General features: G+C 41.0%; 1 protein-coding gene across 27 annotated transcripts in view; it reads left to right on the forward strand.

Annotated features, from left to right (window-relative positions):
- The first annotated feature begins 1,699 nt into the window (after window positions 1-1,699).
- LOC109553295 (mitotic spindle assembly checkpoint protein MAD2A) overlaps window positions 1,700-26,528 on the forward strand; it is a 651,283-nt gene continuing 626,454 nt past the window's right edge. For 3 of the 27 annotated variants that reach the window (XR_011566997.1, XR_011566998.1, XM_070790783.1), the window contains exon 1: window positions 25,939-26,410. Coding sequence is in view for 1 of the 27 variants with exons in the window: in XM_019962205.2 (XP_019817764.1) it covers window positions 1,835-1,907; window positions 2,673-2,819; window positions 5,837-5,957; window positions 7,375-7,478; window positions 8,169-8,341 (618 nt within the window). In the remaining 26 variants the exon portion in view is untranslated. Of the gene's footprint in view, window positions 1,908-2,672; window positions 2,820-5,836; window positions 5,958-7,374; window positions 7,479-8,168; window positions 10,025-11,989; window positions 12,224-12,883; window positions 14,583-17,700; window positions 26,411-26,528 lie in introns of those variants that run through there. The other 24 variants (XM_070790763.1, XM_070790764.1, XR_011566999.1 and 21 more) reach the window with 22 other exon arrangements.

Here is a 26,528-nt window from a genome sequence, read left to right on the forward strand (position 1 = left end):
AAAGGACCTCCTTGGAAAGACAGAGAGGGTGGAAGTGTGACAAGGGCTCAAGACTGGCCTCTGGCCAAAAGCTAGCAACCCAATGAGGACCTCAATTTAAGAACAAAGATATTAATTCTGCCAGGAACCAAGGACCTCAAACCCGGAGTTTAGGTGAGATCTCTCGTGCAGCCAGGTGCCTTTACTTCAAACTTACCAGGCTACATAGAGCACCCAGCCATGCCATGCCCAGACTCTCGATCTAAGGACTGAGATAATAAATGGGTGTTGTTTTTTTTTAAACCACTAATGTGTCACACACTAATTTGTTCCACATCAATAGAAAACTAATACACTCAGGCACTTTCTTATATAATTAAATAACTACATCTGGGCAGGTTTCTCAGACTTCATTTCACAAATAATTTCTCCACCTGCTGTAGGAATACAATTGCTTCACAATTGACATGACATTAGTAGTGCACTATCTGCTTAATTGGGTTTCCCTGGTGGCTCAGTGGTGAAGAATCCGCCTGCCAATGCAGGAGGAGCCGGTTTGATTCTTGGGTGGGGGAAGACCCCCTGGAGGAGGAGGAAATGGAAACCTAATCCAGTATTATTGCAGGGAGAACCCCATGGACACAAGAGCCTGGCAGGCTACAAGTCCATGAGGTCGCAAAAGAGGCAGACACCACTTAGCGACTAAACAACATCTGCTTAATACTTCTCATAGAAACATTAAAAGCCACTGGATTTGAGTCAAAATTCACGGAGAAGCTCTTCAGTGTTGACGAGCCTTTTTGGTAAGAGGACTTTTATTCCCTGACCATCTGTCTAGGGGTGGTGGGGTACACAGAGTAGAGCCTGGACTATCAGACGCAGATTTTTGCTGCCCCCAGGCTCCGCCTAGCAGCGGGGTCGGAGGTAGACGCGAGCTGAGCCAGGACGAGGGAAAGAAAAAGGGATTCCGTTCGTCCCTTTCATCCCTAGCCCAATTTCTCAGGAAAACACCACGCCGGCACAGTAATATCTCTAAAACCTTGTCTGCGGCACGCAGCTGCTTTGAAAGAAACTGAAAGTGTTAGGCACTCAGTCGCGTCCGACTCTTTGCCAGGCTCCTCTGCCCATGAAATTCCCCGGGGAAGAATCCTGAAGTGCTTTGCCATTCCCTTCTCCCGGGAATCCTCCCAACCTAGGGATCGTGCATTGCAGGTCTCCGGCATTGCAGAGTCCTCACCGTCTGAGCCACTGGGGAAGCAAACTCCCAGAGCACCTAGCAAGTTCCGACCGCTGACTAAGGATCACTGGGGCCACTGAGGGTGGCGGACAGTTCATAAAACTTTCAAAGAATCTCTCAAACTCGGGAATTGTGCTCCTAGGTCGCTCTGTCCGCAGACCCAGAGAGCGGCCACTAAAACCTGGACCTACCGTCTCCCCCGCTCCTAGGTCGCTCTGTCCGCAGACCCAGAGAGCGGCCACTAAAACCTGGACCTACCGTCTCCCCCTCTAGCCGCCAGCCCGCCAGCCAGCCCACAACTACAGCAGGAACCCGGCCAGGTGTCACCACCCGGGAACGGCGCCGCCACGCCTCCCCACTGCGCCTGTGCGAACCGTCGCTCCCGCAGGGGACGAGAGAACCCGCCGGACACCACAGTGACAGGCGGGGTCTAGAGGCGCTTTGCGCCTGCGCAAAGGGCACGACGGGCGGGGTCTAGACGCGCTCTGCGCCTGCGCAAAGGGCGCGACGGCGTCCTGCGTCGTTCCTTTTGAAACGAGTGGCGGGGAACTGCTCCGGAAGCCCCTGGCGTCGCTGTCTGCTGGGTGGAAACGTGTACCGTCCTCCGTGGGCCTGGCCATGGCGCTGCAACTCTCCCGGGAGCAAGGCATCACCTTGCGCGGGAGCGCCGAGATCGTGGCCGAGTTCTTCTGTAAGTCCTCCTCGCGCGGGGCGGAGGGCGGGGAGAGCCGAGCGCAGGCCGCCCGCAGGCCCGCGGCTCGGCCGGAGCGGCCCCGAATCCCTGCCCTTGTACCGCGGCCTCCGGTGCCGGCAGGAGGGATCAGGAAATGGGGCGGCGGGCGCCGCCTCCGCTCGTGTTGCTCCCGGCGGAGGAGGCGGCCCGGGCGCTGCAGGGGCCCGCCTTGCGGGGGGCCCCTTTGCGGGAGCGTTTCTTTCCAATGCAGAGCTCCTCCCACACCCCCCGCCCCCAACGGCGAGTGGCCTCGCGGGTGGACCGTGACGGGCTAGACTTCGGGAAGAGCTGTTCTGAGCTCGGCCAGGTGTACTTGCTGACAGAACCTGGCAAGACTGGTGAGGATAAGAGGAGGAAAGAGAGACGGGGAGAGGCCTGCCTGGGCTTGGTACCCGTCTGTCAGTTGCCTGTTTTGACACCCTCTAATCATAAAATAGGCATTTGGACTTGTTTTACAATGAAATGGAATTTGGCACTGGTAGATTAGTACAGTTTGGCATTTTCCTTCTGTTGCCACATAAATGCAGCTATCACTTAGACGCAAGATTTTAAGGATTTTTTTTAATGCCACTTTGTACCTACTCGGCTTTCAGCAAAACACAAACACGTGTTTAGACATTTATAACTTTACACTATTAATGAAACCATAGCCCCATCTACATATGCTTTATTTTCCCTGAAGTTACAACGTGACGATGACTTTAATATTTCTTACGTTTTCAGCATTTGGCATCAACAGTATTTTATATCAGCGTGGCATATATCCATCGGAAACCTTTACTCGGGTGCAGAAATATGGACTCACCTTGCTTGTAACTACTGATCCTGAGCTCATAAAATACCTAAATAATGTGGTGGATCAACTAAAAGGTATTTTATTGTTGGACACAGTTTTGAGTTTTGCAGGCCTTAATGTTAATAGGATCCTCGGCGCTTCCCAGGTGACTCAGTGGTAAAGAATCCACCTGCCAATGTAGGAGACACAGAAGACCCAGGTTCCATCCTGAGTCTGGAAGATCCCCTTGAAGAGGAAATGCCAACTCACTCCAGTATTCTTGTCAGGATAATCCCATGGACAGAGGAGCCGGGCAGGTTACAGTCCATTGGGTTGTAAAGAGTTGGATACGAGCACACCTACGATCCACATTTTCTAGCTTCTTGGTGGTCATTTTTCAGCTCTGTACAGGGTAGTGTAAACCGCACTACCATCTCCAATACAGTGAACCAGTTGGGAGGGAAGCAAATAACATACAAATTGAAAGAATTCCCAGCCTTCCTCCACTTTTGAGTAGGCTGAATATTTTAAGGTTCGGAATCTGATATGGCTTAACAAAACAATCTCCATCAACTCCTTCAGGGATGATAGAACACATTGGAATTTTATGTAATTATGATGGCGTTCGTTATCTGAGAAAAATCCACTGCATATATTTTTTGTAGTTGCTTGGAATCTAAAGCCATCATTAAGATGAAGAAACTAAAATCAGATTCAACTTAGGGAACTAAACTTTAAAAAGAAGGAACTACTAAATAACAGCACTCATTGGAATTTTCTTATTTTTCACCTGTTTCCATTTGTCTTTTTTTTTTTTTTTTAATCATGCCTATGAGTCAGTAAGCCTTTTCTGTCTGCACACTCATTTTCTTCTTTTAGCTCAAGAAGTTGCAGTATTGTTAGATTAGTATGCTCTATCTATTCCTTTTATCTCTAGAATTTCTACTAGTTTCTTTTTCATATTTCTCTCCACTTAGGATTCTCATTTCTAATTTCTCTGTGTTGTAAAGTGTTTCTCCCTTTCTGCTCATTAAGTCTCCCAAAATACTAGTTCTAAAAATACTACGGCTGCATTTTTTTTTTTTTTTTACTTTAAAATTCCTGAATCACTTTTGTTGTTTCAACTAGCTTCATTTTCAGATTACATCATTGCGTTTTCATTAACTTCAGAGCTAAGCCACCCATAGTCATTCCTACGGCTGCACTCAGATTGTTTGCTATGGAACCTCTAGGCAACTATGGATGTATATCTTCATCTTAATCTGAAGAAGTAGCAAGCCAGCCTTGCCTAAGTTACTGGTTTTTGGTTTGTGTCCTTTGAGACCAATAACATTTCTTGTCAGATGTATCTACACTTTCCTATTAATTTCTCCCTTTTAGTTAAAATGGAGGAAATGCTTTACAGGCAAATTATTCAGTCTTTTAAATTCCACTTCTCTAGCCTTAGGAACTTTACCCTATTTCCTCTCTTATGTTGTCAATTTATTTGTTTCCATTTGGATTATTCCCATTGGTTTCATTTCCATTTTTAAGAGAAAAAAAAAATCACCAACTTCCCCATATCTTCAAATTACCACTCAATCTCTTTTTCACCAGTAAGCTGGTAAAAGTTGTTCACATATGCCAGGAGTGAGCGAGGCCAACAGGCCAGATCCAGCAAGTGGCTTATTTTGTACTGCTTGCAAGCTAAGAATATTACATTTTAAAGAAGACTATGCTACGTAGGTGACCCAAAGCCTTCAGTATTTCTAAAATATTTTCTATCATATCTTTAAAAAAAAAAAAACCTGCTGATTCCTGAATAAAGTATTCTCAGTTTCTAAGATTGAGGGCTCAGTCTGAGGCCCTCTTACTGTAATCTCTCTCTAGTTGACCTCTTACATGTACATACTTCTAGTAACAACTTATGTATCTGACTCATGAACCAATATCTAACCAAAGCCTCTCCTAACTCTTGGCTCATATATTGAGTGACTCCCTTAATGTCTTTATGCAGCTATATAATATACCACTTCACACTCGGTGTATTAAAAACTGAATTTAGGATCATCTCTATTTCAGTTCTCTTTCCTCTTGGTGACTGGATCAACCATCCGATTACTGATATAATCAGAAACTTGGGAGCTATCCCTGATTCATTCCTCTTCCTTACCCTGAGGTAATCCAATAAATCTTAACAGTTTTAACCATGAAATCTCTTGAATCTGTCTACTGCTCCATCTCTACCAGTATATCTTTCTCTAAGTCTTTATTCGCTCTTGCTTGAGTTATTCATGAATTAGTGCCCTAGATCCCCTGTTTACTTCCAGTTTACTTTCTACATCACATCCAGAAGGATAGTTTTCAAATACAACTTGAGTCACATCATACTCTGCTTCAAACACAGTAATGACCTCCTTAGTTCTTATAGTGTAACATCTTTAATTTGGCACTCATGACCTTGTGTGGTCCGGCCCATTATTCTTGTCAGACCAGCCTTGTTCATCCTCCCTTTCTTAAATTGCAGTTGTATTGGCCTCCTTTCAGTCCTCTGATCCAGTGCTCTGTTTTGAGTCCAAGACCTATAGCTTTAGCAGGGAGATCCCACGTGCCACAACTAAAACCTCACACCGCCAACATAAATCCATCATTTCATATTTTAAAACCTATACCCTCTTCCCTGTTTTGCATATGTATATTGTTGTCTCTTAGAACAAAACTCAAACCCCACTCAGTCAGAATTTCCTATTCTCTGCTTTAATTGTAGTATATGTTGCACCATCATAGGTAACCACTATTATGTCATAGAAAACTGCAGCATCATAGCAGTTACAGCAGTTATAATTTCACATTTATTGTAATTAGCTTAATGACATCTCCTTCACCCTTCCCTTGGATTAGGATGGAAGTACCTCATGTTCACTGTCTTAGCACCCAGTGCTATACCTGGCACAAATACTGAGAATTTGAAATTGGGAGCTAGGCCATTGATGGGGCAAATTTTCTGCACAATTTGGAGGAGAACCAAAATAGCAGTGGGAGAAATTTGCTGAGGATAGGAAGTTGGTCATGAGAGGAGAGTTGCTTTGTAATGCAGTAAACTAAAAGAGATGCCTTGTTTTGTGTATTGCAGAATGGTTATACAAGTGTTCAGTTCAGAAACTGGTGGTAGTCATCTCAAATATTGAAAGTGGAGAGGTCCTTGAAAGATGGCAGTTTGATATTGAGTGTGACAAGACTGCAAAAGATGATAGGTAAGTAGGAACTACTTCCATTTTCGTATGTTTTAAAATTTATTTTCTTTACCAAATGATTTCTAATTATATTGAACAAGTTTCATATAAAGTACAATTTTTTTCTAGGATGTTTGTTTTTTTTAATATAAATTTGTTTATTTTAATTGGAGGCTAATTACTTTACAATATTGTATTGGTTTTGCCATACATCAACATGAATCCTCCATGGGTGCACACATGTTCCCCATCCTGAACCCCCCTCCCACCGCCCTCCCCATATCATCCCTCTGGGTCATCCCAGTGCACCAGCCCCGAGCATCCTGTATCCTGCATCGAACCTGGACTGGTGATTTGTTTCTTATATGATATTATACATGTTTCAATGCCATTCTCCCAAATCATCCTACCCTCTCCCTCTCCCGCAGAGTCCAAAAGACTGTTCTATACACCCGTGTCTCTTTTGCTGTCTCGCATACAGGGTTATCGTTACCATCTTCTAATTCCATATATATGCTTTAGTATACTGTATTGGTGTTTTTCTGGCTTACTTCACTCTGTATAATAGGCTCCAGTTTCGTTAGAACTCCACCTCGTTAGAACTGATTCAAGTGTATTCTTTTTAATGGCTAGGATGTTTAATTTGATCCTTAGTCTCATGTGGCAAAGAATAGTTCACTGTCTTATATAAGACAGTGAACTTTTAACATAATTGCCTATAGAGTAAATTGGTGAATCTCACCCTTCAGTGTTTATGGTAGTATGTACCTGGTGGCCCGTTTAGTGAATTGTTTAAAGGTACTTTTAACCATCAGGGGTTATCCTAGATTCCCCAAGCCTAAGATTCAGCTCTATTGTATTTCACTGAATGCCCCAAATTTTCTTAGACACTTCATAAAAAGTTTCCAGACCACCTGAATGGGAAATGCTTATATGATCATGTCTAGCATTGTCCTAGGCTTGCTTACTGGTAAATTCAGAATCATTTTTCATAATGAAATGTAGTTTGCTTCTGAAGCCTTTGGTTTATTTTAGGAAATTTTTAGCTTATAAAAATAATTTGATATTTAATGTAATATCTTATTTGAGGCAGTAGGGAATTAAACATTACGAAAAATGTACCAACAAAATATTTTAGATATTATTTTCATTTTTTGAAAGGTGCTGTAGTTTTCCTAACTTGAAGCACTTGGCCAGTTTTCTGATTATCTGCTGACAAATGACCTGGTTTTAAGACCACCAGTAGAAAATGACTGGAATGATAAATGAAATAATAAAAATGCATATGCCTCTTGTGGTATATAGGCCCTAATGATATAACTTACAATAAAAAATCCATTTTAATGTATTAATTATTTGATCTTGGAAACATTTAATCAGTCTTACCAGTGTTTTAAATAATTTGTTAACACTTAAATTGATTTGGTTTCTTCAATAGTGCACCCAGAGAAAAGTCTCAGAAAGCTATCCAAGATGAAATCCGTTCAGTGATCAGACAGATCACAGCTACAGTAACATTTCTGCCACTGTTGGAAGTTTCTTGTAAGTATTATACAACTTCACATTGACTTAAAATTTGTTAGGGAAAAGACTAAGCTACTATTTTAAGAATAAGCCCATTATTAAATTTTTTCTTAATTATTAATGTTACATAATAAAAATGAAAAACCCATTATAAAGTAGAAGTAGTGTTATATGCATTCTAGAAATTTGGAAATTCTGAAAAGGCAAGGAATGAAAGTATTCCACAGTATTCATTCTTGAATGTCTTAATGTAATCCTATTCATTATCTCAATTTTTTATGTATATTTTTAAGGCTAGCCATAACTGTCTTGCTTTTCTACCTTATCAGATATTTCCCGAATGCCTACTATATGCGAGACACTGCTCTAGGCCCCAGGCTACATCAGTCACAGAGCCCAGATGTTAGCTTTCCTTCAGGTTGCCTTTATGCTGTCCTGTGTGATTGACTCCATACTTTCTGCAGATAATGGTTTTCTCTTTTAAAAAAAAGCAAACTTGAAGTTTTCATAAGATAAAGCAAAAGGAGTACAATATTTTCTGTAATACAGTAAATTTCTATGGAGGAAAAGCAATTGACTAGTCATTACAGACCAGGCTAAACTATCTTTTCTAATACTTTGGGTGGTTCAAAATGTGAGAGAGACAAGGAGGGTTCTTCTACTTTGGAAAAAAAATAATGTACTTTAATGATTTTATCTCCAATTTAGGTTCATTTGATCTGCTCATTTATACAGACAAAGATCTGGTTGTACCTGAAAAATGGGAAGAGTCGGGACCACAGTTCATTACCAATTCTGAGGAAGTTCGTCTTCGTTCATTTACTACTACAATTCATAAAGTAAATAGCATGGTAGCCTACAAAATTCCTGTCAATGACTGAGGATGAGATATGGACAATAACGTACTTGTAACTCTCAAATGTGGTTTTCCTACCAGATCAACTGTAGTTGGTATGTTTTATTTCATTGGTTAATTTTTAGATGAGGAAAACTTAACATGATACTTAACTGAATCTGTGCAAAATTGTTCCGTTTTTGGTACCTATCTGACTTTCCATAGGGTTGACATAAGTTACTGCACAGATTGCATCAGTACTGCAGTGTTACTTCCTTTGGAGGTAGTAACCATAGGTGGAAAAACTTTTGCTAAATACCTTTCTAAATCAGACTTTTGGTCAAGTAACTTGACTCAGAATGTAGAGAAATATTTAAATATGAAATAGAACAAAAGAAATATGAATATTCAGAATCTTCATTTACATCCTGAAAGTAACTAATGATAGTCCATAAGTAGTGACATATTTCTCCTATTGCATCCTCTTGTCATTTATTTCATTTGTATAGTTTCTGTATTGAAAAAATGTCCAATTATTTGAGTTTAATGTATGTAACTTGAGCCTATAAAGCTGTGGATATTCCCACTTTTCAAATTGTTGTGATATAGAACTCTTAAGAATGTCTTTTATGTTTTATAAAATCAAGCTTTAAATGGCAATGATGAAATAAAGTTAAATGTGTATGTTTTAAATTTGTATTAAATCTTTTATATTGGTGTATTGATACAGTTACGTAGTTATGGATTCAGTACGGCATATTATTTCTTGTGCCTACTACTATATTGTAGGGAGGGCCTAAGGATACAAAGTAGAGTAAGTCTTGAGGTACTTACAATTTATTGGACAAACTTTTATTAAACCTCCTTCACCCTATAACAGTAGATTTAAAATCAACATTGTTCTTTATGTAAAATGATAAATGTCACTTGGAATTAATTGAGTTTAGCAAATGTTAGATTGTATACAACCTTTCTATGCTCTTAGGTTTATTATCAGTGACCCTTGAACAACATGGGGGTTGGAACACTGACCCTCTAAGCAATTGAAAATCCCAGTAAAACTTATAGCCAGCCCTTCATATCTGTGGTCACCCCAAACCCATGGATTCAACCAACCATGGGTCATGTGGTACTATAGTATTTACTGTTGAAAAATAGCCAAATATAAGTGGACCTGCACAATTCAAACTGTTGTTCAAAGGTCAGCTGTATACTTAAACATTATGTTTATTCCTCTGCCTGTGCCTTCATTAATACTCTCATCAGGTATGTTCTTTCAGTTCCCACCTATTTTTCCAGAGTCAGTTTAAGGCAAACTTATAAAAATTGCTTTCTAATCTCTATACTAAATCTTAGCTCATTTTGTAATAATTCATTTTTTTAAGTATGTAGTAGCAGACACTGTTTTAAGATCTTTATATGTATTTATTCAACCTTCACTATTAAGTAAATATACATAATCTGTATCCATTCATTCAAAAATTACATAATGAGCATCTGTTAATGTGTAGAATAAGAATACTGCATGCCAAGTATTACAAAGAATGAAACAAAGTCCTGGCCTTTCTAAAGCTTGAGATCTTATGAAGGAGAGGAAAGTATATGACAAAGGACCGTAAAGTAACCAAAGAGGTTTATTTCATTGTGTGTTTGTGTTATTTCACTTGGAATAATCTTTCTCTGATCCAGCTGGGTGCTTGTTGAGAATAAAGGGCGATGTCTTGCATTCTTTCATCTCTTGGTGCTGCTGGACAAATAGGTACCAGTCTTTGATGATGGGTATCATGTATACTGCTGTAAAAGCCATCCCCAGAGAGGAGCTGAAAGTATCTAACTTAGGTCCACCCATGTCTTTTTTTCCTGAATAAGAAAATCAGTTATGTAGAAGTGGAAATTGTGTTGATTTAGGGATGGTCAAAACTCAATATTCAAAAAACAAAGATCATGGCATCTGGCCCCATCACTTTACAGCAAATAGGGAAAAGGTGGAAGCAGTGACAGATTTTTTTGGGCTCCAAAATTGCTGTGGATGGTGACTGCAACCATGAAATTAAATGACACTTGCTCCTTGGAAGAAAAGATGTGACTCTTGATGAAAGTGAAAAAGGAGAGTGAAACAGTTGGCTTTAAAGCTCAACATTCAGAAATTAAGATGATGGCATCCAGTCCCATCACTTCATGGCAAATAGATGTCGACACAATGGCTGACTTTATTTTTGGGGGCTCCAAAATCACTGCAGATGGTGATTGCAGCCATGAAATTAAAAGACGCTTACTCCTTGGAAGCAAAGTTTTGACTAACCTAGACAGCATATTCAAAAGCAGAGACATTACTTTGACAACAAAGGTCCGTCTAGTTGAGGCTATGGTTTTTCCAGTGGTCATGTATGGATATGAGAGTTGGACCGTGAAGAAGGCTGAGTGCCGAAGAATTGATGTTTTGAACTGTGGTGCTGGAGAAGACCTGAGAGTCCCTTGGACTGGAAGCAGGTCAAGCCAGTCAATCCTAAAGGAAATCAACCCTGAATATTCATTAGAAGGTCTGACGCTGAAGCTGAAGCTCCAATACTTTGGCCACCTGATGCGAAGAGCTGACACATTGGAAAAGACCCTGATGCTGGGAAATACTGAAGGCAGAAAGAGAAGAGGGCAGCAGAGGACGAGAAGGTTAGGTAACATCACTGAATCAATGGACATGAATATGGGCAAACTCCAGGACACAGTGGAGGATAGGACCCTGGGGTTCTGCAAAGAGTCAGACAACTTAGCAACAGAACAACAGAGTCTCTGTTTCCAAACAGTGTGAGGTGCGTTATAGCGGTCACTATTAAAAGACAGTCGAATTCTTGGGCTGTTGACGTTTGAGAGATTGAGAAGGAAAGCAGAAGTAGAACTTGAGTAAAAATATGAAGAGAGTTGAAAATTATGGTCCTGTGTTTAGGAAATATCTTTGAAAATCTTTATAGAAAGCAATGACTGCTTCTGGAAACACTGCCTCTTTGCTAATAGGAATAATAAATGTGGTTCTTTCCCCTAAAAGCACACCAGTAGCAACATTATGGATTACCACTAACACTTAAATGTCTGTCATTTATGCATTTAATATTAGTGATCTTAATACTGATTTATTATGGTGATGATTTATTATGATTCATACTCTCTTTTCAAGAGTTACGTCCAGAAATTCACGCTCTGGATTTGAATGTTGGTCTTAGTAGGAGCTTCTGCCGTACAGTCTGTTGCCTAGAAGTTACTCTGTGGTACCAATTCTGCAGTAGCTAGGCTCTTAAAAAACAGCAAAAGTTGGCTTTAAAAAATTAATGGAAGAACATTAACTCCATAAAGAATCAAAGGGAAGGCTGAAAACTAGAGAACTAGGGCAGCTCCAAGGACTCTCAAGTCACACATTTGTGAACTCTAACAAATGGGTCACTGGTGTTACTCAGTGACATCTCCAAAGGAGTCAAACTGATGGTTTCAAAAAGAGTAATATGGATAGTTAAAAAAAGTGACAATGAGGAGCCTTAGCATTCTAACAAGCTGAGATGTAAGACTAAGAATTCTGGGAAATTGCATTTTTAAATATTTTGATCACTTTGATGCAGCCAGCATTGTTAAGATGGTTAAATTAGATTGCATATTACTATTGCGAGTTTTCTGAGGAGCTAGTCATGATCTTTTTTACCTCTTACAGATTATATATCAATTCAGAAATATACTTACTGGAGTTGAGTAGGAAGAAGCCAAGCTGTGAGCTTTATTGAGAAAGCTTGACTGGAAAAACTTTGGCCTACGATTCCCATTGAACTTGTCTCACTCTTTCTATACCTTGAGGCTCACCTTGGAAGGGAAATATTTAATCTAACAGAGGAAAGAATTGTGACTGACATCCCCACCATGTTAAAGAAGTTGATTCCAAGAGAGTCTGGTAAGCCTCCAGACTCTGCACTCTGACTCAGTTCTGCTTACTGTAGGTAGAGGAATGAAAACATGTTCCAGTTGAGCCCATCAAAGTCTGAACTAGAGCCCCAGAAGGGACTGAACCCCTTCCTAGTCTTCAGGGTCCTTCTCCCCATATCGTTAGCTGGACAGAGAAGTCAGTCCTCTGGTACTTTTACGCAGAAGTAGAACAATCTCCGGAGAAGGCAATGGCACCCCACTCCAGTACTCCTGCCTGGAAAATCCCATGGATGGAGGAGCCTGGTAGGCTGCAGTCCATGGGGTCGCTGAGGGTCAAATACGACTGAGCGACTTCACTTTTACTTTTCCCTTTCATGCATTGGAGAAGGCAATGGCAACCCACTCCAGTGTTCTTGCCTGGAGAATCCTAGGGACAGGGGACCCTGGTGGGCTTCCGTCTATGGGGTCACACAGTGTCGGACACAACTGAAGTGACTTAGCAGCAGCAGAACAAACTCACGTATTGGCTGAAATGGCAACCCCCTCCAGGGTTCTTGCCTGGAGGATCCCATGGACAGAGGGGCCTGGTGGGCTACAGTCTATGGAGTTGCAAAGAGTCAGACACGACTAAGTAACTAACACGCAGACAAGCACAACAGTGACAACAATCATTTGTTTCTCCTTCAAGCCTGCAGGTCAGCAGATTGCGTCATTCTCGCTTTACTGCTGAAGAGGCACAGAACTCTGAGGCTTCGCTTCAAACTTGTACACTGATGCTTTTCCACATTCCACTGACCAAGGCAAGTCTTATGGTTAAGCCAAACTTCAGCGGGAAAGGGAAATACACTCCTCCCCAGGAGATGGTGGGGAGAGGTGTGAAAATCGAATGAAAGGCTCTAATAGACCAGGGATTGGCAAACTTTTTCTGTAAAGGGTCAGTTTAGGCTCTGCAGCCAATATGGTCTCTTGCACCTACTCAAGTGAGTCAGTTGTTATGAAAGCTCCTCAGACAGTAAGTAAACGAATGAGCATGGCTGTGTTCCAGTAACAAAAAGCTGATGTGCTGTATTTGGTCCATGGGTTACAGTTTGCTGACCCTGTAAGAGATACTTTTGCTCTTTTGTTCGCAAATGTTCAAACCTGTCCCTGGCTCAAAGCAACTGATTCTCTGATACTTAAGGCTCACATTTAAAACATCATTATTGAATCTATCCACAGTACCTCAAATGGGATGGCCCTCTATTTCATCTCAATCCTGTATTGAAACAACTGGCTATTTCTTTGAGGTACTCCTCAGGACACCCTACAATAAATTTTTATCTGAAAACTTGGGAAGGGAGCCCCTTTGGCATATGACGCCTATGAAGAGGTTGAGAACAGCGAAAATGCTACATGCTTCTATTTTAATCACTGTATAAACATGGATGCTGAATACATTTTTATTACCAGTATGCATTCAGGTTCTTAGGTTCCTAACCTCCTATATGTTTTATAATTATGGACTGAAAAATTACTAGCATAATAAAGTAGGTATCCACACACATATTTAATTTTTTCTTTACCTTCTGTTTCATGTAATTGTAAGATTCATCTTAATTTTATTAAATGTGAAAATTCAGGATAGCTGAAATAATGCTACATTGTAATACTCAAGTTTTCCACCAGGTGTCACTAATACTGTGAATTTCTTTTGACTCTAAAGACTAATATTCAGCTTTTCTTATTGAAAGTTAACATTGGGACTTCTGGCTACAAAAAGACGTCGGGAGGGAAAACACAGCATCTGTCCTTTGCTAGGCATTTTACATGAACCGTTTCATTTAACTCCTATGCTTTAGTGCACAAAAAGCATTGCAAGGCCAGTGGGCATGCAGACAGCACTATGTTTTAACGTTTAGATGGTCTCCTTTGTCCATGGCCACGGAAGTTCATTTGACTCCATACCAAGCACGTTGAAAGGAGTGTTTCCTCAGCATTTTCTTAGTGACTCTTACCGTCTACATCCTGTTACCAACTGAGTGTCCAGAATGAGTCGGTTTTCCTTTACTGGGCTTTAAGTTTCATTGGTGAGTTTGTATTTCCACCTCAGATGACTCTGACCAATGATGGGCAGCCACCGAAACACAGAGGACATTTTCCTATACCTTATCTATAGTGGCTATGGAAAAAAATCAAGTATGAATTTTCAAGCATTTGTGAACCAGTTTTCCAACTTACCAGGAGAATTGTTTATTACTCCTTGGGGCATTAATTTGGCTTAACTTGTAAATAATTTCTCATTTTTAAAAATTCCATGTATGAAACTGTATTTCAGTTATTTATTCATTGTAACCATGATCAAAGTTTGTGTTGGAATAACAATGGAATAAAACCTATTAAACTTCAAATTTTATTAGTTATATTTTCTAAAAACAGATCTTTAGTAATCTTTCCATTCTTCATGATTGTGGCTTTGAAAGTCAGCAGAATTAACCTATGCTTATTAAAAAAAAAAAAAAATCTAGCTGGGGAAGCTACTTAATCTCCATTAGAGCGGACAATCCTGTTCCAATCTGGCAAAAACATTGTAGCCCTAGCAACAAAACTATTAGAAAAGGCCTAGAGAGAAAATGTCAGAGCTGACCCTGTGATTACACAAGTCAGTTTATGTTACCACTTCACCTATTTTTGTCCTCCTACCACTTAATCTATGTTTATACTAGAGAAACATAATACAGTTTCATTTATTTGTCTAGGTCCACTTTCATCTACATTTATCTGCATCATTTTGCTATGCAAGCTTGTTTGCACAAAGGAGCTTAACATCAGATCAGAATCTTCATTGTCTTGGAATTTCATCTGTGCTGGAAAAGGCCTCTGAGTATAAGCAGGCTAACCACACTCTGCTTCCATGCAAGGGAAAGATCTCAATCAAACATCTTTAAAAACTAGTTAGATACAGATACATCAAGTAGATGCCTAGACATGGATATGATTTCTGTCTGAAGGGCAGTCTCCTTGTCTCTGTGCAGAAGTTAGTGGTTTTAAAGATTGAGTCAGTAATACCAAAATAGTTCATGTCTAAAATACCATTCTTGGATTGCTGTACTCAACCATAATAATCAATACAGCTCTGTGGAAACCAACTCAAAGTTTCCAGATCTAAGAAAGGAAATTTGTAGGCAATGATTATCTACCATGTGCCAAGCACCAATGAATGCTTTACATCTGTTCAGTCTCATTCCTTCTAGGAGACCGGAGGGTGGGGCCCGTGAAGAAGTGAGAGACTTGGGCTGCAGCCTCTGGCCTTGGGAACTAGTGAGGGGACACAGGGAGGGCCATGGAGCAAAGAAAAGGACGAGGTCTGAGTCTCAGTGACAAGTCCTCCGCAGTAAGGAACAGCTCCAAAGCCTCAGTTCAGGACTGCGAGGAGATAAGAGTGTGGAAAGAGAAGGACTGGATCCAAAAGGAAGGTTTCATAACTGTTGATGCCTAGAGGGTAACCATGAAGGAACACTGAGTAGGTAGGAAGAGTCCTTCATAGAGTATCTTTAGCTCAAGTTGTAGACAGGAATGGGCTCTGGCATCAAGTTAGTACATTATATACATTATCTCTGGAGTAGGAAATGGCAACCCACTCCAGTAGTCTTGCCTGGAAAATCCCATGGACAGAGGAGCCTGGCAGGCTAAGGTATATGGGGTTGCAAAGAGTCAGACACGACTGAGTACACACACATGCACATACACACACACGCATTATCTCAATACTTAGAACAAACTGTCTTCATGTTACACCTGTAAAAAGTGAGATTCAGGTAGGTTAAGTAATTTGCCCAACTCCAAACATCCTGAATACATTCCCAGACCTGCCTCCAAAACCAATATTCTTTCTACTGTACCCCACTGCCTCTCAGAGACTAGGGAACAAGGAAGAGCTCCCCTGCTCCAGTGCCCATCTCAGCCAAGGAGACTTACCACTGAATCTAACCCCAGGCTGGAGAAGAGAAAACTCACAGCCCCAATATTTGACTGTCAAGGTGTAACTTTTTTAAAAGACTCTTTTTCATAATAAGCTATCACTAAGTGTTTATAAACACAGAGCGTTTTGCTGTGTAACAGGAGCATTTTCTTCTATCAATATTTTCTTCTCGCATTCTTTCACTTGTTTTTGTATCAAGTGCTGTGTTGGAATTTGGGTTTCTACTTTATGGGCTTTAAGAAACAGACACAGAAAATAGGAAGAGATTGAAATGTACTTATTACTACCTAAACTATGGGGTTCCTATTAATGCTGGGTAGGAGGATGAGGCTTAGACCTAAAGCAGAAACAGGCTTGCTCCTCCTCCTCCAAGAATGAACTGTGAACACTCAGAACACGTCCACCCTGCTCACTCAAGCCCAGCGCCAGCGTGGGAGTAGAAGACCTGCATCCTGAATTCCAAGGGTAGATAGAGCTAGAAAGCACCTGACCTGAGCTCCTGTCAGTCTCAGAAAGTGTTCCTCTTCGTTGCTGGGATGGTGTGAGAGAAAGTGGAGAGAGGAGCCGCAAACACTTCTCCAGTGCCAGCTCCCATCAGCAGGATCAGAGCAGCAACCTGGAGGCAGGAGTAACATGCACCCCGCCCCCCCCCCCCCCAGTGTTTGCCGGGTCTTTGACCTTCTGTCGTGCCCCACCGTGTTCCGCTCGCACCATGCCAGTTACTTTGGTGCCCAATACTTCCAGGCATCTGTGTGAAAGAAATATTCATGGTGATGGCGATAAGCATTTTTTTTTTTTACTTTGCTAATTATGTATTTTAATATGTATTCAGAAAAATACATAACACATTTTAACATACGAGCTAAAGATTTTTAAGTACACATAACATTTTTTTTGAAGTATTAGTGTGGGTGCTAGGCAAACAAAAATCACAAAGGCAGCGTGGATATGAAGGGAGGCTGGCGGCCTCATGAGGTCAGACATAAGCCAGGGTGGCCGTCCCTAAGCGGGGCAGGCTGCGTGCTCACAGTGCTGTGTGTTCTCGCCATCCGGCACTCTGCTCCTTGCTGCACAGACCACCCCGTTGGAACCACTGACGGGCATTACACTGTGCCCACAAAAGACTCTAGCAGCATTATGAGTCAGACAGGATTCCATGCAGCACCATAAACTCAAAATTCACTCCCTATTCTATTCTTATCACTAATTATGTCCTAGCATGCTGTCCAAAATACATTGCCAGACTTTATGAAATGAACACAAAGACTGGATCAACAACGTAAAAACGCTCCAAATTCAAACAAGAGGCAGCTCTTATTATTTGACTTCCTCAAAACTAACTCCCCCTGCAAATAAAAGACCATAGAAATTAAAGCCCAAATGCCTTCACTCCCAATGTTATGGGCTCAGTCGCAGCCAGCGGGTCTTACATAGTTGTCTGGCTTCCTATATCTGCAGCTGCGTCCTGGGCTGTCTTTCATAAGAATGTAGCTTCTTTAAATCCTAATCTCTAATTGTGTAATGTGGGTCAACGCTGCTATTCTCAGCCAAAGAACATGACAGACGACTCGGCGGGACCTGTGTTGGAGAGAGTGAGGCCTTGAGAAGAGCGGGTCTCAGTCCCATGGCAGGCCAGCCAGCTGCGCGCGAGTCAAGTCCACGGTCTCGGAATCTGCACTCACTGACCAGAAACTGCCCAACAGCTGTGCTTGTCAATGTTTAATATATGTGTGTATTTCTTCTTTGTGCTTTCTCTTGTTTTGTTTGGGTGGTACTCATGCGATCTCCCCATATATGCTGCCTACTTTGTCTCAGAGTGACATGTGAGACATTATTGCCTTCTTAGAAAATTTAGATATTCTAGGTTCTTGTCTCATGGAAGATTGTGGCCTACAGAAAACCTCTACTCCCAAATTCTTCCAACCACATTCTTTCTAGGAGTGAAGTACACTTTTCTCCATGAAAATATAAGGAATGGGGTAGAGACCATCACCCTACTTCCTTAGCACTATGTTTTTTAACTTAATAATATACACCGCTTTACTTATTCTGATGATTGTGATTGTCATCACTCTTCCATAACCTTTTCCTTCCTACCTAGGTAGGTTGAGTTGGACCCAGATAGGCAGTAGGTGACCAGAGTCAAAATTAAAACACCAGGACCTCAGTAAGACCAGAGGGTCAGGATTACTCTTGTAGTGTTGGTGGGAATGTAAACTGCTTCCACCACTGTGAAAAACATTTTGAAGTTTTCTTTAAAAATTGAGGACAGAATTTCTAACTGATGCAGCAATTCTATTGGGTTAGCCAAAAAGTTCATTCAGGGTTTTCCATAGCATCTTATAGAAAAAAAGCTGAATGACATTTTTGGCCAACCCAAAACTTTCAGGTATTTGTCTGAAGAAAAGAAAAACATGAATCTGAAAAGGTATATGCACCCCTGTGTTCACTGCAGCATTATTACAACAGCCAAAATATGGAAATGATCGACATGTCCAAGATGGATAAAGATGCAACACACACACACACACACACACACACACACACACACACGCGCACGCAACAGAAGAGTGAAAGTGAAGTAGCTCAGTTGTGTCCGACTCTTTGCAACCCCGTGGACTGTGCCTACCAGGCTCCTCCCTCCATGGGATTCTCCAGGCAAGAATATTGCAGTGGGGTGCTACTTCCTTCTCCAGGGGATCTTCCCAACCCAGGGATCGAACCCTGGTCTCCCGCATTGCAGGCAGACGCTTTAACCTCTGAGCCACCAGGCAACAGAAGAGTAGGCAGCCATAAATGAAGGAAATCTTGCCATCTGTGACAACATGGATGGAGCTTGAAGGCATTCTGCTAAGTGAAATAAGACAGATGAAGAAAGACAAATACCATATAATTTCTCTTACATGGAATATAAAAAACAAAACAAAAACAAACTCATAGATTCAGAGAACAGACTGCTGGTTACCAGAAGGGAAGGGGATCAAGTGTATGGTGATGGCTGGTTACTAGTCTTACTGATTACTTTGTACTGTACACCAATATTGATTTATAATATTGTCTACCTGAAGTCTGTATGAATATGATATACTAATTTTACCCCATTTTTTTTAATTAAGAAAAAGGAACAGAAGGATACAAAAGTTTAGTAAGACTTTAAGGAGATTCTAGATATCACAGATTAAATTCAAAAGTTAGTATTCCAAAAGGTGGGCCATTGAAAAGATAAAACACAAGCATAAGCCAAAAAAGAAAAACCTAAACCTAAACTTCAGGGCAGAAACTTTGCTTTTTCCCTCCTTCCTGTCTCGGCAGGATCTGACCGATCGTTAGTGTAAGGAGAAAGACTGCAGCTGCGGAGGGAAGTGGTGCCAAGAGTTGCAGCTGCAGAAATGTCTTGCTTTTTTCACTTTTAATGTGTAAAATTAATACATATGCAAGTTTTTTTTTAAAAAAACCAAACAGGACAGAGTTGTGCTGAATGAAAAGTTCTCCACCTGACCTCATTCTCCTACTCCCCGTATCTAATTCAGCTCCCCACTTTTAAATGTTTTTTTAATTCTGCTGCTAGTTATTACCATACCTCTGAAACTTAGTGGTTAGTTCTTCCACCTCTTGTTCATCAACTTTAGACAGTATCTACTGAGAGGTGATAAATTTAGTTCATATTTCTTTATCTATCCATTGCTAAGTTTTTCCAGTTACAGTATTTTGGTTCTTCTGGTGGTTATCTATAATTTTAAAGAATATGCTTAGTCTCCATATTTTGTTACATCAATTTTAGATAGCGTATCTTGAGAAGGTGAGAAAAATTTGTGTCTGACATAACCTTCCACATGTGTCTGCTGCCTTTAACATTCAAACTTCCTTTTGTTTTTACAAGATCAATGTGAATATTACATTCTCTTTTATAGTTATTATTGTCTTCCAAGTTTTATTTATATGCTGATTCTATAAACTGAAATAGCATTTACATTACTGCATTATGAATTACTACTTACTGAAACATTGAATAGCTTTATTTATTGAGAAAAGGTAATCTATATCATAAGATGGAAAGATGAATGTTCCAAGTGTCAAGGTCAAATCGGATTCCTTAAATTCAATCTTCAAGACTTTCAAAGAAATTACTCATTTAGGCAATGATACTATGACCAACCTAGACAGCATATTAAAAAGCAGAGACATTACTCTGCCAACAAAGGTCTGTCTAGTCAAAGCTATAGTTTTTCCAGTAGTCATGTATGGATGTGAGAGTTGGACTATAAAGAAAGCTGAGCATTGAAGAATGATGCTTTTGAACTGTGGTGTTGGAGAAGATTCTTGAGAGTCCCTTGGGCTGCAGTGAGATCCAACCAGTCCATCCTCAAGGAAATCAGTCCTGAATATTCATTGGAAGGACTGATGCTGAAGCTGAAACTCCAATACTTTGGCCACCTGATGCGGAGAACTGACTCATTGGAAAAGAACCTGATGCTGGGAAAGATTGAAGGCAGGAGGGAAGGGGACAACAGAGGATGAGATGATTGGATGGCATCACTCACTTGATGGACATGAGTCTGAGCAAGCTCTGGGAGTTGGTAATGGACAGGGAAGCCTGGCATGCTGCAGTCCATGGGGTTGCAAATAGTTGGACATGACTGAGCAACTGAACTGAACTGACCTTTAATTCCTAAGAAATTTTTCTTTGATTATTCTTGTTTCCTAACCACTTATTATTTGGGTTCTTGACCTGCAGATGTCAAGTTTTGGAGGGCAGGGAGTTTAATCAAAATTTTTTTTCAGTTCTCTTAAGTAAAGAGACTCCTGTTTTCTTCAAGGGTCAATTTAAATCTGCTCTCCTTGGACCTTCTTATTTTTTGCTGTTGGTATCTTCTAAATGTTATGGTTTTTCCATGCACATGCATGATGACAAAGATTAATACTGGTTGCATAACTTTCATCTGTGCTATCAGACCTCTCCCGTGAATGAAAAGGTGGACGGCAGGGTTTATGTACATAGAAGCTAGTACTGTAGGCCCTATGTGCCCACAGACTTCACATCCACAGATTCAACCAACCTAAGATAAAAAAGTGTTCCCCTCAAAATTCCAGAAAATTCCAAAAAGCAATATTTAAATTTGCTGTGCACTGGCAACTATGTAAATATTTACTATGTAGTATTTACATTATATTTACCTTGCATCTATAGATTATAAGATTATCATCTATAGATGATATAAAGCATACAGAAGGATGTGCACAGGTTATATGTAAATACTACACCACTTTACACAAGGCACTTGAGTAGCCATGTATTGCAGTATCCACAGGGCATACTGGGTAGAATTAACCCCTCATAGATACTGAGGTATGACTGTATTTTTTAAAGGTAAGTTTAAATATTTAGTTCACTGTGTATTTTATTTTTTGAAATTTGAAATACATTTTAATGTATATTTTTTGAATTATACTTTTAAAAATGATGCATGATATATCAGTTATTTTATTTATTTCATTTTTTGTATGCCAGGATTCACTCACTGTTTAGAAATCTGCCTTCAACCAAGGGCTTGAAGGTTAAACATAATTTCCAGGTATGGTCAGCAGAGGGCAGCAAAGGGTAGTGGAACAAATGCTCACTGCCAAGGATTAGTTTCCCTCTTTGTGAAGGTAGCAATCAATTAGCAGGCAGCAGGAGAGAAGTTACTCACAGGGACAGTGACCCAGAATGGGGATGGGTTGGAGAGGCAGTGGAAAGGTTCAACCACAATTCATTCTGGTATCTGTCATTAGAGACGTGAACAACTGGACATCAGGAGGTGAATCATCAGTTAGAGCACTTTCAAGTCCTGCCTGCTCCGCCCAGTCTGTCTAAAGCCCAAGTAAGGGTCCTTAAAGTAACAGGAGTGTACTATCCACCTTGGGAGATGATACAAACTTCCTGTCTGAGCACTGGCCCACGCTTGCAGCTTTGGCTAAGGGTACCACGACCTGCCACTTTGAGGAGAAGGGTGTGTGTGTGTGTGCATCTGTGTGTGAGTCACTCAGTCACATCCGACTCTTTGTAACCCCATGGACTTGGGGTTGCAAGCCATGGAGCTTGCTGGGCTCCTCTGTCCATGAAATTCTCCAGGCAAGAATACTGGAGAGGGTTGCCATTTCCTTTTCCAGGGGATCTTCCCAACCCAGGGATCGAACCAGGGTCTCCTGCATTGCAGGTGAATTCTTTACTGCCTGAGTACAATGCTGACAGTTAATGAAAACAGATACATTCCAATTAAATAATCTGGGAACAAACCTAAACGTGAGGTGGCTTAGATATACTTCCTTCCTCCAGAGAGCAAACATTGGTTAGTTGTGGAAACACCATAGGACTTTTAAATTAGACAAACGCACCTCTATGAATTGTTAGATCTATGACTCTCAGTTACCTAACTTTACTGAGCCTCAGTTTCTCTGTTTGTAAAACTATAAATAATGATTCTTACCGCACAAATCTGCTACCAAGAAATCAGATGACACACGTACACTCCTGAGAGGGAGCACGCAGCTCACCGCGCGTCAGTCAGCACTGGCGCCTGTTCCCTCTCCCTGCCTCGTCATGGGGGGATAGCCATGAGACTGTGTTCTGTTCTGCAATAGCAAGTCTCACAGTCTCCTAAGGGTATGACTAACATTAACTGAGGGACTACTGTGCTAGGAAGCACAGTGAGTTTTCCGAAGTATTATCTAATTTTAATACCAAGCCTATTCGGTAGGTACTTTTACTATCATCTCTCTTTTACAAATGAGGACACTGTAAACGGGTTTTCCTTGTCTTCTCGTGTATGTAGTGAAGAGCAAGGAGGGAGTCAAAGCTGGGTAACTGGGATCCAAACTCACGTTCTTGACAATACACCATCCATTTTCCAATACAGATATTTAATCAAAAATTTAAAAATCTAAGGGAAAAAGCAGAATTAAGAAAATAGTCTTGTCTTTGCAATGTGTTTAAATGTTGGTCTTACTGGCACAGGATCAAGTCTTCTATTTGATATTTAGGGCAAAAGTTCAATGGTCAATGAAATAAAACACTCTGTCACTGTTATTCCATTTAGTTCTTTCAAAAATTAAAACAACTAGTAATGGCATTTTGGTAAAAATTAAGCTTTAGAGTTAACTACTATATAACTAAGGAAAGCTCCCTTGATCTTTCTGAGAAAAAAGTTTTATCTCTTTCGCTTCACTCCAAGGGAAAGATGATAAAAATGCTTCTTTCTCAATGGATACCTAAAACACAATCATGATCCTGGTCACACGAAGGTCACATGAAACACTTTCCACAAATACAGGTTCTTTGGATCTGATGGCTCAGAACCTCTGGAGGAGGATAGCCTAAAAAGTCTGAAACAGATCAAAACTGATTACCAGTGAATAGATTCCAGAAGGGGAGTTTTCCTGGCTCTGAGTGCTCCAAAGGAGAAAGACAGAGAATGGAGATAATCTGGGAATTGGGGAAAGTGCAGAGATGTGTCTGTCTGCATTTCTGGCCTTAAATAGATTCTGCCAGACCCTTGATAAGAGGCCAGAAAGTGTTGCCCGATGAGCCTCTATGGTTCTAAATGCAGTCCAGCATGTCCAGTAGCGCCATCCCTTTAAAAGCAGTAAGCAGTCTCTGGAGGCCACTATTTGCTGCTTCCATGCTTGGGTTTCCCGGGTGGTGCTAGTGGTAAAGAACCCGCCTGCCACGCTCGTTTGGTTTTAAGATGATAGCCCTTTAACAAGGCCATAAACACTACAAAGACCTTTACTTCTGGCCTCCACCTACCTTTTCAGACTTACTTCACCTTCTTATACCTCTTGTTTGTGTCTCCACTCAGTAAACTCTTTCCTGTCTCTGAAACATCATAGATTCGAGTTCTATCCCTTTGGCATGAAATTTGAAACACCCTCTCACCAAACACTTTTTTCTTCCTCTTCTCTCTTTTTCCCTTTCTCATTCTCCCTCTCTGTCTCTCCTCCTGTCTCCATCCCTCTTTCTCCCTCCCACGCCTCACCAATTCTCTAATTAATTCCAAATTAACTTAAAAGCTCATTTCGAATGAGTCCTTCAGAGAAGCCTTTCTCGCCTGCCCTCTCCACAAAGTCAGGTGTCTAGTCTCAGTGGTAATTGCTCATCTCACTCTCTAATTTTTCTTTGTAGTACCTATCAGAGTCTGGCATTAAGATTTACTGGTGAGACTGTTTAATTTCTGTCTCCTCCACCTAAATCTAGAGTTGAGCTAGAATCCCTTTTGCTCCCTCTGCCCAGACCTAACCAAATGCCTTTCCTTTAGTGCAGGTTCAAAGACTGTTGAACAAATGAAGTGAAAGAGAGACTACTTTAGATGATCCTTTGTCCCCTACAACCATGGCAGAAAGCTATCTCACTGATTTATTCAATAAAATGTTCTGAATTCTTCCCATGTGCCAATGCCTGTGAGAATTGAATGATATATCAAAAATAGACTCATTCCTTGAAGTCCTTAAGAGTCTGCATGCATCCTCAATCGATTCAGTCATGTCTGACTCTTTGCAATCCCATAGACTGTAGCCCGCCAGGCTCCTATTGTCCATGGGATTCTCCAGACAAGAATACTGGAGTGGGTTGCCATGCCCTCCTCCAGGGAATCTTCCCCACCCAGGAACTGAACCCACATCTCCTGTGTCTTCTGCACTGCAGGTGGATTCTTTACCCACTTTGCCACCTTGGAAGCCCCTGAAAGAGTCTAGTGGGGAATATAAAATATGTATTCAGATTACTATTATAAGAGCCGACAAGAAAAACCACAAACTGCCATATGGTCAAATTTCAATTCTCCGCCATTGTCAAAGGAAAGAGACCGTCCTTAGGAGAAGAGGTTAGGGGCCTCGCTGCCCAGAAGCCGCGTGACCCCTGGGTTGGCTGGAGCTGATCCTTCATTACTATTATACTGGGCTTCTTGCCCTCACAGGTACCCAGACTAACTGAGTGGCAGCCTCCTCAACTGTACAATGGTCAATTTTCTAGTGGAAGGAGAATACTGTCTTTATTTTCTTTAAAAACAAGATACCATTGCTGTTGTTATTTGCTAAGTCGGGTCCAGCTCTTTGTGACCCCATAGACTGTAGACCACCAGGCTCCTCTGTCCTTGGGATTCTCCAGGGAAGAATCGTGGAGTGGGTTGCCTTGTCCTTCTCCAGAGGATCTTGCTCCCAAGAATCAACCCCTCGTCTCCTGCATTTGCAGACAGATTCTTTACCCCTAAGTCACCAGGGAAGACCTATAACTACCATACAGTCGGGCATTTACACTCCTAGGCCTTTAACCTAGAGAAATGGATACTTACATCGACACCAAAAAAAGTGTACACAAATGTTTGCTGCAGCTTTATTTGTAACGGCCCCAAACTGAAGACAGCACAGGCGTTCCCCAACATGGTTAAACAAACCCTGATACATCATTCTCATGGACTGCTACTGAGAGGTACAAGGAAATGAACTATTAATCCCTGCAACAGTCTAGATGAATCTCCAATTATGCTGAGCAGGGAGCAAAACGGGAGCAAATCCCTAAATGTTACATCCTGTATGATCCCGTTGATATAACATTCTTGAAAGGGCAAAAATAAAGGAGAAAACTTAGTGGCTGCAGGGATTAAAGAGGTGGCAGAAGTGGAGGGGAGTCTGTGTGGCTGTAAAGGATCACTGAGGTGATGGAAACATGCTGTATCTTGACAGTTTCAATGTTAATATCCTAGTTATATTGTACTATAGAGAGATACTACCATCGTGGAAAACTGGTAAAAGGTCATAGACTGTGTTATTTCTTGTAACTGCGTGTGAATCTAGAGTTATTTCAAAATAAAAATATTAATTTAAAAAAATCAAACCGTCAGTCGTTCAGCCATGTCCAGCTCTTTGCGACTGCATGGACTGTAGCCCAGCAGGCTCCTCTGTCCATGGGATTCTCCAGGCAAGAATACTGGAGTGGGTTGCCATTCCCTTCTCCAAAAACATTGAAAGATGGACGTAAAGTCAGGGAAACAAACATTGAAGCTGGTCTGCTATGGCACGAGCCTCACAATGTTGACAGCATAATGGCCAGTGACCTGGACTACTACAGAATCCTCAGGCTTCATGGGTTTGTTCACAGTACTCTGCCAAGTGCTGTAGACACACTCAGCTTTCAGTGCCGAGATTTGGAGAAAAAAGGATTTTCACGGCAATCAAAAAGCTCTTTGAGTGTTTTGATTGTCATTCAAGGTTTTACCACATCAGGTAATCCTTTAATATACTATTTTTTTATCATCAAAACAAACTGGTATTCACAGTGAATTTTATTTTGTTTCTTCTAAGACATGAACTAATTTTTAACCTCAGCATAGGTTTCTTGAAA

Source organism: Bos indicus, chromosome 6, assembly GCF_029378745.1.
Source record: "Bos indicus isolate NIAB-ARS_2022 breed Sahiwal x Tharparkar chromosome 6, NIAB-ARS_B.indTharparkar_mat_pri_1.0, whole genome shotgun sequence".
In the NCBI taxonomy this organism is placed as follows: Eukaryota; Metazoa; Chordata; class Mammalia; order Artiodactyla; family Bovidae; genus Bos; species Bos indicus.